This window comes from Dasypus novemcinctus, chromosome 1 (assembly GCF_030445035.2).
Source record: "Dasypus novemcinctus isolate mDasNov1 chromosome 1, mDasNov1.1.hap2, whole genome shotgun sequence".
NCBI lineage: Eukaryota > Metazoa > Chordata > Mammalia > Cingulata > Dasypodidae > Dasypus > Dasypus novemcinctus.
This window is the reverse complement of record NC_080673.1, coordinates 100,150,329-100,162,028: the sequence shown is the minus strand read 5'-3', so window position 1 is coordinate 100,162,028 and position 11,700 is coordinate 100,150,329. Positions and strand designations below refer to the sequence as shown.

At 34.0% G+C, this 11,700-nt stretch overlaps 1 protein-coding gene across 7 annotated transcripts in view; it reads right to left on the bottom strand.

Moving 5' to 3' along the window:
- Positions 1–224: 224 nt before the first annotated feature.
- The window catches only part of PPP3CA (protein phosphatase 3 catalytic subunit alpha), a 335,265-nt gene continuing 323,789 nt past the window's right edge, over positions 225–11,700 (bottom strand). For 4 of the 7 annotated variants that reach the window (XM_058294927.2, XM_058294930.2, XM_071215374.1 and 1 more), the window contains 2 exons: positions 8,811–8,908; positions 225–2,830 (listed from right to left, as the gene is read on the bottom strand). In XM_058294927.2, the coding sequence (XP_058150910.1) occupies positions 2,634–2,830; positions 8,811–8,908 (295 nt within the window). In that variant the 3' untranslated portion in view covers positions 225–2,633. Of the gene's footprint in view, positions 2,831–5,948; positions 5,979–8,810; positions 8,909–11,700 lie in introns of all 7 variants that reach the window. The other 3 variants (XM_004465503.5, XM_004465502.4, XM_071215366.1) reach the window with 1 other exon arrangement.

Genomic DNA, 11,700 nt, shown 5'->3' with positions numbered 1-11,700 from the left:
TATAGCCTAAAGTTCAATGGCACAAGCAACTCAAGAATTCAACAGTTCCTCAAAACTGAAGATCTAACAAATGATGATCTAATAACGATGGTCTGGCACTGTTATCCCTCTTTTGGAGAAATAACTTCAGTTCTAAGCAAATTATAGATGAAATTAATAAGTGAAAATATACAGTATTACTTTCCTAATTACCAAACAGAAAGACCAAGCAGTACTCACATCAATTGCTTTTTTAATGTCAAATGTTTATTTCTATGCCATAGTTGCCTCAGCACAATTTGTAAAAGAAAAGAATCCAAAAAGATGATTTTTTTGGTCAGGATATTTTCTCTGCAGTTATAAGAAAGAAAATAAACACCTTGGTACCAGAATTACTGTTTCTTTCAAATCATTCTAATAAGTTGCATTTAAATATTTTCCTTGGATGTCATTTTTTTAGGATGGAAAAATATCCATGGGGGAAAAAGTTGGGATTCATTAAAATAAACTGGGGATAATCTGTGTCAGAGAATATATCTAGAACATCTTTGTTTTGGTTACACTATATCACTAATTGCCATATTCTTATTATTTAATATAACAGGCAAACTTTATTACATAAAAAGTGCACTAAAAATGAACAATGTTAGAAACAAACTGAAATTGAATGTATCTTAAATCTTTAGGTGATTCAATATTAGCTGAAGCGCCAGTATACAAATTTTATATCAATACAAATGCAACTCCCTTCTGTGATGAAAATGCACTTAGTAGCTTAGTTCTTTTTGCTTTAGCAGATAGGGCATCCAATACAACTGAAACAACCTGATAACAAATTGGTTTGTTGTTTTTTTTTTTCAATAAAAAGGAATGCTCTGGTTTCATAATAGGCTCTCATATTTCAGGGAGCCAGAAGATGGCATTTGCTTTTAAACAGAGTTTTCTTGTCTGATTTAAGACACAAATCCACCAAGATTCTTACAGCGGAAGTAGGCACCACACCTTAGATCACAAGGCCCTAAGAAAGCAGCCTTTTAAAGTAAATCTGTGATGCATGGTGGTGGGCCCAGCACCTAGAAGACGCCATGGTGGCTGTGCACATAAATCCCTTCAGCAGACTCAGTGAAAGGATGAGAGTTCTTTAAGTTCATGCACATTTTATTGAGTAGTAATAGAAAATGCTTTTTCTTTTTCATTGTTACAAGTGCATGCTTTGATTGCCAACATCTCAGAAGTCAAATTACAAAGGCAAGGCTTTAGGCTGTAGTGAATTACTTGGGCACTTATACAATTGTTAAAAAATATGAATGGATTGTTGTTCTTGTTTTCAGAATGAACCAGTTGTAACCCGTAACTGATATACAAAGGGAAAAAGTGAAAAAAGTACATATTTTGTGGCACATGACAGAACAGAACAAAATAACTAAACCATTATGACATTAACAGTTACCATGCATTTAGAGTTTCACATGTAACTACAAACTTATTTAAATTTCACAAGGTTTGCTAAACATGCTAACCGTCTATATGTGCACTGACAAGCTTATGTTAAAAACTTTTAAGAATACTCTCCCCTTTAGATTTTTTCAAAGCTTTTGTTGATTACAAAATTTCAAAGGCATTAAGCATTTTAGAGAATATAAAGTACGCCAGTATACATACATTTCCAGTATATGTCAGACCACTAAGCGCATTACAGTCCCATACAGGCCGATACAGCCATTTTTTTTCTTAAAAAACATGCATAGGCAGATTTTTTTTTTTTACAGAATGTAGATGCTTTATCACTGTACTTAATATGGTGTCTTGTTCACTATACTTAAAAATGCACCACTCATAAATATTTAATTCAGCAAGCCACAACCAAGACTTGATTTATCAACAAAAACCCCTAAATATGAATAGCAAAAAAAAGATAGATGTAATTATTCCAGTTTTTTTTAAACTTAAAGAAAAGATAATCATTGCCAAATTAATAAGATAACTGTTATATGGAAAGAAGGGCATTCAAGCACACTAAAGAAACCTGAGGTAAGCATAATCTGTACAAAATTAATCTGTCCTTTTTGGCATTTTAACAAATTTGCAACATTCTTTTTTTTTTTTCCTTTTTCTATTTTTTTTAAGACTGCCTAATTCAGTTTATAGCCATTGTCTGACAAGAGTAGCAAAACATTATCAATAAATAGTCCTTATTTAGTTTGTACATCATTTTGTTAAAAATGTTTGATGTCATCCATTTTTAGTGCTGCAACTGTAAACGTACAATAGAGTAAGAAATTAGACAAAATTTCATGTCCAGTAACATAATAAAAGGCCTTTCATTAATCTACCTAGAAGTCCCAATGCAGTAGGAAAACACGTTCATTCCCCTAACATTGCAGTATATACTAGCTTTAGCTTTCTTTTAAAATTTTTTTCCTATAAGCATTTTTAAAAGGCATAACCAAAGGAGGTACAATAGCCTCCCTCACCAAAATATAGTTTATTTCTCTTTCCCTCTTTTTTTAATGATAGTGTAAACTGAATCCAATTCCTGGCCCCCAGAGCAAATAAGCTACCATCAGAGGCAAGAACATCCGACTGTTGATATGCAGCAATCCCCATCATGCCCTGCAGCTCAAAAAAAAAAAAAAAAAGTGAACAGGAAGTGGTCACTGAATATTGCTGCTATTACTGCCATTGCTGTCCGTGCCGTTAGTCTCTGAGGCGAGAGCCTTGTTGATGGAGTTAAGGTTGGCATCCGAGGGCATGGCATCTCTGCGAGGTGGCATCCTCTCGTTAATTCGGTCTAAGCCCTTGGCCTCCTCAAAGCTAGTGATCTTATGTTGTGGTGAAAATCCTTTGATAGCTAAATAGAAAATCATTAAAAAAAAAAACAGGGTTAGTCAGAGGAAAACAAAGAACACGCTTGTTGCATCAGGTGACGTTAGATATTTCGCAGTGTGAGAGAGGGGATCCTTTAGTAGAGAACAAAGTGACGGGACCTGAACACAACACAACAGACTCCTTACCATACTCGAAGATAACCAAAAGGTTTGAAAACAGCCAATGTCTCTTGCCAACCAAAATGTCCTCTTGAAGTTATTAAGGAGTAACCATTTCTTTCGTCCTCTTAAAAGTTTAGTTCAAAGCAATCCAAAGTGTATATGTAAAGATAAAAGTTGCTACCATGGACAGGTCTCTGGACCCAGCATCAACTACCAAATTGTTAGCATTATCACTGCATTAAATATCCTACCCTAGACAGACTGGAACATATCCCTACTTAAATTATTTTGTTGTGTGAATAATAGCAAATTCAGAGGAATTACTGGGTTTGCTATACCTAACTATTCAGCAGTTAGAAGCATAAAGCAGAAACAACAGGGAGCTAATAATGGAATTAACTAGGGTCAATTCCATGCTTTCTCAGAATCCTAAAGAGTTCCTCATCAAACAACATTTCAATGCTGGCATGAAAAACATGAAATTATAAACTTATGTTTTCTCTCTCAACTTTGGAAGTGTGTGGAGTGGGTGACAAGATAAGAAAAGCTCAGAAAAATCAAGATTAAAGTTACTAACAAGAAAATGTTTGTCTGCCCTTCAACAGTGAACAGGTCAAACTGATGTTCATCTGGTATCCATTACTGCCTAAATCAAAGAAAAACTATTTCTTAGGAGATCAATGTTAATGTAAGTTATAGTCAAAGAATAGCAAGAGAAATTTCCTTTCATAATTTCAGCATAAACAAATTACATTGGAATCAAAACATGGAATTTTCAAAGTGAGAATAGCCATATTTGATTTTTTTTTCAGTAACCCTTGGTGTGTTGTAGAGATAGCATTTGTATAAGAAACTTAATGGTTTCTTCAGTGGGCGCATCAACTAGTGAGCTAAAAATAAAATACATAAACAGGGAACCAATGACATCAGTTTGCTTTACTCCTTGTGAAGTGCAAGTCAGGTATTTAAAGGCCAATCACCAATGCTGAATTGGGCTGCATCTCCATGGCTGATGAGGGACATTTTCAGGGTACCTTTAGCCTCCCCACCTTATCTGGGAAAAAAGGAAAGCAGTTCCAAGCTGAACCTCTGCCAGCCACTCCTACACAAACGTGTAGTGCCTTTCATTAGTATGGATGAGATCCTTAAGAGATACACACAGTTGTTTCAAAACTCATTCAACTATGAGAAATAGTTTATTCCCCCTCTGCATTTTAAAAGTGAGCATAATGGTGATTAGTCAATTGTGAGAGGAAGAAGATAGCGAAATGGGAAAAGACCAAGGCCCAAAGCAAAGCTTCTTAATTCTTCTCTAACTTAGTAATAAATTGCAAAGTAATAGAGTTGTCTAATGAGCACCCACCCTGAAAACTAAATCAATTATTTTGAGGGACAAAATAAAGGCATGAAGTGGAATTCTACTCTTTTTATAAACTACTGTGCTATCATTTCATCAAAATTAATAAATATACAGTTTTTAAAAATCATAATTTAGGAAGACGTTTATATCAATTTAAATGGCAAAAGTGGAATCTCTAGGCTTTAAAAGTCAATAAGATTGGGGCATAAACATTAAAATTCTAGCTAGAACAATGGATGTTTCCAGAATGGGGCTCCATTTCCAATCATTTTTTGTCTACCCTGATATGGAAGAATGTGCTCTGCTGTAGTTGCTGGTCAGACAATGAGTATTAGCAATTTACATTGGTAGTATACTTAACACAACACAGAGTCACAGAAACCACAGAAAACAGCCAAACTATCAACAAGAATGCACACTGCAGATTAGAACTTGCCAAGAGGAATAAAGAATTCCCGCATAAATAGCAGTTTACTTACTGCTATTTAGGAAGCAGTTGTATTTTCTCTTACAGTGCTGTCATTTCCCCTACCATATCCAAATCATTGACGAATTGGAAGAGTCTAAGGTGGAACTTTTTATATCTTACCAAGGGACCATATGTACACAATTTTGGGAAAAATAAAAAGTTATCTTGCAAGAACAAAATACAACTGAAGAATTTTGTTTTAAAGGGGAACTTCAAATTATTCTTCTTAAAATTTCCAGAGGATATGGTATGTATAATATTAAAAACTATTTCGGTATACAATTCTCTCTCATAGCCATATATTTTAAAAACCCTCAATTAAAAAAGGAATCACTAAAAGGTCAACTCTATTGTCCTTGAACAGTACTAGGACAGTCAGTGAAGTATACTTCTTGATTTTCCCTTACTATTTAGCACAATGCCTGGCACAAAGCAGGCACTCAATAAGCATTAATCAATTGACTGCTTACTTAATGTTTGCTATTCTTGTTACTGGCCACTTCAATAGTCACTAGATATTTTCAAACTCTGCATAATATTTTGCTGGCTCTAATAGTTCTACAAATAACAGTAAGTTAAAATTTGGTAAGACTGGCAGAATTGTTTATCACAAGCTGTCTCGTTTTGGAATATTCTTTAGAGACATAAATTAATGGTAAACTACAACAAAGCACTATTCAAATGAACTTCTTTGCTAGAAACTTCTAAAGACTAGAATAAATAAAGCTATTTTTATTCTCTCTTACTCAGAGCTTACTGACAGTGATTTTAGGGAGGGACATGGTTCAGCTCAAAGAATATTGTTTTGTGCATTATTTGTCAAAACAGCTGCCATAACTCCCACCCCACATCATTCAAGATATATAATCCTTTTGTTTTCTGTGATTATGCTAGGTTCATTATACACAAAGTCAAACATAGCTTTAAGGGAAAAAAAACAAACAAACAAACCATAAAAGAACATTTTCCCCTTTAAAGCAAGAACATTTTGGTTAATACTGAGCCACACTGTTAGCCCAACGCCCACACACTCTGTACAAGCTACAGCAAAAAAAAAAAAAGAAAGAAAGAAAGAAAGAAAAAAAATGAATACACCCAGCAGAGCCCTTATCTGTTGCAGGTACAACAGAAAGGGGACTGACCAATTTACCTTCATCAGCCTCAATAGCCTCAACAGTAGCTGAAGAGAAGAAAGGGGGTGCAAAATGAATGAGAAAAATGAGCAGAGGATTTTTAATTCTAAGAACAAATCAGTGACGATCAAAGGAGCTAAGAAAATTAATGTTCCTGTAAGTGCTGGATTCTGGCACAGATAACAAAACAGAAATGCTAAAAAGAAAGGAAAACAACAAAAAGAAGTTTAACTTACAAGTTGAGTATGTCTATCTGAGTGAATGGCTTTGGTTTCTGTTCACTATATAAATTATGACAAAAAGATTAACCCTTTTGAAAAGCGCTTTATTTAACTTGGACTGAAGTGATTAAGGCCCAGGTAAATCTAAAATGTGCATTTAACTCATTCTGAGTATTATAAAACCACTACTACCACTGCTATGCTTGGTGATTTACAGCTGAATAATTCTAAGCAAAATGGTGAAAACTGAAGCAGTACCATAATGTAAAAGGGATAATTCACATTATTTAATAATAAATAACACTATTTCATAATGCAATGGAAAAGCAGAAGGGTGCAAATTTACAGAAAGAATAAAATCAATGTGTCTGAACGGATAATGCATGTGACTCTCTTTAAAGACAAAGACTTAGCATGATTAGATTGGGAGTGGGAGCTGGGGGAGAAAGGGTAAAGGAAAAAGATAATATATCCTGGACTATTTTTTGCCAGGCATCTGAATTTAAAATCAGTTTTCTTTTCTTTATAGGAATAGCATTTATGAAAAGAAATTCTTGAAATGTTACAAATCAAGTGGTAATGTGCCAGTTAGCCGTGATAATTCCTTCAGCATTTTAAAGAATAGGGAGCCAAAATACTGAAAACTGGCATATTTCAGAGGCAGAACTTTAGAAGCCCATTGCTTTCAGCAATTTTTATAAGTTTAGGGTCTACACTCCCACTATGCAGGTGACATGAATCTTTCTATATTATTAAGATTAGTTGCTGTTTCCCTAATTAAATGCTAAAATGCAAAACTTTTCTGTTAACTCCAGTATGTTTAATATTAAAATTCTACTCCTTGACTTTAATTTGCATTTTTCTATCAAGTTAAGATTTTAAAGCCAGAGCAATGCCAAATGTGCCTGTAATTTACTTACAGTGCATTCAGGATATTTTATGGTAGAAATTAGAATGGTGACCTCCATGCAGAAGAGCTAAATAACAAAGCTTTCAGTAGTTTCCCCTTTTTGAGAAACCGCAAGGTATCAGAAAAAGAATTTTGAAGTTGTGGTAATATGTGTCCTTTAAAATACATACTCTATTAAGTTTTCAAATTCTCCAGTTTCACAAAGCTCTAATACATATATCTTTTACATGTGTTTGAGTGTGTGAGTTTAACATAAAATAATGTAAACCAATGGATTTAAAATAATGTGAAAAAGAAACTGAATAACCTAAATTAAAAACACAGGTGAAAGTCTGGAAATGAAACAAAGAATTATAACTCTAAGTAACTTAAGTTTAAAAGTAAAGCAAAAAAAATCTGGAACTACACCAGCACTGATATATTAGAATATGCACTGCTCACTATTAAATGTATCCTTCTAAAGCAAATGTGGCCCATAGTTTTTGATAATACACTGCCTATATCTTAAAATGTGCTTATCAAAAATTATGGAGATTTCAGCTAATTAGGTAGGTATCCATTTTGTGTATAGAAGTGATCCACTTATGTTAATGATTTAGTGAGGAAGTTTACTTTGCTAGGAAAAGTTTTGTGTTTTTAGAGTTATTGAAATAATTTTCATGTATAAGTTAGGGGAGAATTTACTTCAATAAAACCATGTATTTCCTTATATTGATTTTAAAATTTTCTGCCATCTTATGGAAACTCAAAAGACATTGATGTTGGGATAAATTCATATGAATATAAAGAAAATTACAGTGATGCTGCCAAGTGGTAATCACTTAGCAGTACTAGATTCATGAAGTTGAAGATCCCTCTTTATGTAGAAGAGGGTGTGTCTAAGTAATGCGACAATAAGAATATCTGAGTCTTCTAGACCGAGGGACAGGGATAGAAAAGAAAAAACAAAAAAAATAAAATAAATAAGATTTAGGAAAAGATATAGGAAAATAAGCAAGAGGCTGAGTTTGCTTTGAAAATGTTAGAGCATTTTTGTTTAAATTTTTTTCTGTTATGATCAAATAGAAAAATTTCCATAAAATATTGTTAAAAGGAGACTCTGCTCCCAATGCCTGCAACACAGATACGGAAATTTCTATCCGTATAAAAAGTTCTATTGAACAGCATTGGTGTAGAAAGCTACACCTCTTAATACAAAAGTCTATATGTTAAATGAAATGCTATTATTCTTTTTTAAAATGTGGTTCTATTCATATTTTGGATTGATAAATCAGAGAAAAGACACATGACTTCCAATTTCTATTCAAGTAGATATTGATATCCTCCTTTTTATATTTTTCTTCCATTCTGCACTAAAATCTAGACTTCAGGGTGTATATTTGCATGTGCGTGTCTCATCAATTAAATAGATCACCATAAAATTTAAAATAAGTGTCATTAAAAAGTTGTTTTTAGCAAGTGGTCAGCTCAAAGAGGTCAAGCTATTGCATGCGTAGGAGACCTAAACAAGTTTCTTTAGCTCAGCCTGAATATGTTCATTAATACATAAATAGGGAGAGGAGAGGTGTGGTGGGGAATAGAGTGAGGAAGTGATTAGGTTGGTCAAACTGATGTGGGGTATCAGCCCTTCTTCCAGGTGGGACGCACTGAAGACCAAGACTGAGCTAAATGAATGAATAAACCAGGGTTCTAGTAACACAACTGACCGGGGTGTGCCGGCAAAAAGCCCTGCCCGTGGGCCTGCTTACCGCTTTGCAGGGTTTGCTTCCCTCCAGAAAGTACTCCACTGGGGAGCATGCCCGTTGGAGTCAAGCCTTTCAGGGTCAGCACACTCTCACTCTCTTCTCTGGAAAGACACAAGGAAGTAACATGAGCTTTTTATTTTCTTTTGTAAAAAAGAAATGACTTGAAAGAAAAAAATGCCTGTGAGAACCCATGCTTACCACTATCTTGGCTATCTGGATCTCTTTCTTTCTCTCTCTTAACTGAAAATGTACTATATATTTTTTATGTATTCACAGAGAACTAATACTATAATAGTATGGACTGCTCTGACAGAGTTTACAGTTAAACAATTGTGGCGGTATGGTCTCTTCTGAGTTTTGAAGATACAGAAAATAATTCTGATTTTGAAATCAGACACCATAATTCAGAGATTGCTGTGCTTTCTCCATGACACCAATAAATATGTTAAAAGTGAGCCACAGAGAGTGTTAATGTGTAAGTCTTTCAGCCAAGGCTCAGCAAATGTAAGTGGAACCAATTTGACTTGGGGGTAAAACTAGACGTTACATGGGAGATTTAAATAATTCAATTTATGAAGTAGGGAACCAGGCATTACAGTCGAGATTGTTAAGGAATTCTGGTAACACATAAAAAACATGGAAAATAATGGTAACCAGCTAAGAAAACAACTGGCAAATTTTTCCAACTTTTCTTTTTCAGTCTTTCTCCTCACTGACCAGTTAATAAAAAATTATTTCATTACTCACTATGACAATTGCTCTGCAATCAGTTTTAGGTATTATAACATTATTTCAATTACATTTATTAATCACTCTGACACTATTAGAGTAATCATTTTGTCTTATTAATAAATCATGATTAAGTAACCATGAAATAGAATAACCTCATACTTTCCACAGAGCTGACACTAATCCTAAATAACCAAAAAAAAATGCTTACAGTGCATAATTTCATATACTTATGATTATAATATGTACAACTACCTACTCCACATTTTCATGAGGATGTCTAACATGACTTACACAGAATTCCGGAACTCCGCTATCTCAAACTTGCTACTTCCACCATCTTTCTTCAACTCAGAAACTAGTAATTTGATCTTTTCATTGCTTAATCTTAAAGAATCACCCTTAACTCTTTTTATTCCCATTCTTATTCCATATCCACTCCATCAGCATGAGGGACACCCTCAAAAATTTTCTATTTTCTTATACTTCTCACAACACTACTGTCCTGACTCAATTCACCTCCACTAAAATCCTAGCCATATGACATAGGGGACAATGCTTAGCTTCCCTGAGCTTTGGTTTCCTCATCTGTAAACCACATTTTTAATTATAATGTCCTAAGAAGAGTAAATGATATATTATATGCAAAAGGCCTAGCATACAGCTGAGCACAGAAAATGGTCATTTTCCTTCATTTCCCCTTACCACTTTCTGATTCTCACTAAAACATATTTCTTACCCCACTTTATTCTTACATCCACTTCTCCCTCACACCCTCAAAATCATGCCCTCAAAGGTTTCTGAAGCTTCCTCATTTAACAATTCCGACAACCTCTGCAGATTCTTGTTCAAACTAACATCTTTACAATATTAGCACTTTTTGAAGAAATTTTATTGATACATATTCATAAAACATAAATCTATTATGAGTGTACAATCAATGGTATTTGGTATAATCATGTATTTGTGTATTCATCACTTAAATCATTACTAAAGCATTTTCATTTTTCCAATAATAATAAAAAAGTGAGACAAAAAAACAAAACCCGATACTTCTCATTCTCCCTATGCTTCTCCAGCCATACATGGCTACTATTCTGTTTCTATCACTCTGGTTTATTTGTATTTATATTTTGTAAAAACAGTCATGTGTGCAATATTGTCCCATTTGTATTTTACATAAGGTTTCACTACATTATATAGTCCCATGTAATATTTTTTAGCTTTATTTTAGTAATGTACACGTCCTTATACTTTCCCTAACAACTAATATTGTACCCATATAATTACTCTGCTAGCTACAAACACTATGATGTGCTTTCACAATTTCTATTCATTTCAGAAGAGTTAAAAACAACATTTTCACCAATTCTGCACAGATTAACCCTCAGCTTTCCATTCACTGATCTCATTCTATTTTCTGGCAGCTTATATTCTAATTATTAACTCTGCAAGTTTACATAATATATTTACTTCATAATAGCACAATCACACGGTATTTGTCCTTTTCTGTCAGGCTTGCTTCACTCAACATAATGTCCTCCAGGTTCATCCATGTTGTTATCCGTTTCATGACTTACTTCTTCTTAAAGATGCATAATATTCCATCATGTGTATACACAAGTTGTGTATCCACTCATTGGTTGATGCACACCTGGCTTGTGTCCAACTTTTGGCAAACATGAATAATGCCACTATGAACACTGGTGTGCAGATATCTGCTCGTGTCACTGCTCTTAGTTCTTCAGGGTATCTACCAAGTAGTGGTTTTGCCAGGTCAAATAACAAACTATAGTCTAATTCCTTAGGAACTGCCAAACAGTCCTCCACAGTGGCTATACCATTCTACATTCCCACCAACAGTGAATAAGCATTCCTATCACATTCTTCCACATCCTCTCTAACACTTGTAGTTTCCTGACTTTTTAATAGTAGCCATGCTAATAGGTGTGAAATGATATCTCATTTTAGTTTTGATAAGCATTTCCCTAACTGCTAGTGATGTAGAATATTTTTCATGTGTTTTCTTGCCAATTATGTTTAGTTTTGGACAATTGTCTATTCAAATCTTTTGCCCATTTTTAAATTGGGTAATTTGTCTTTTTATTGTTGCATTGTATTATATCTTTATATATCATGGATATTTAACCTTCATTGGACATGT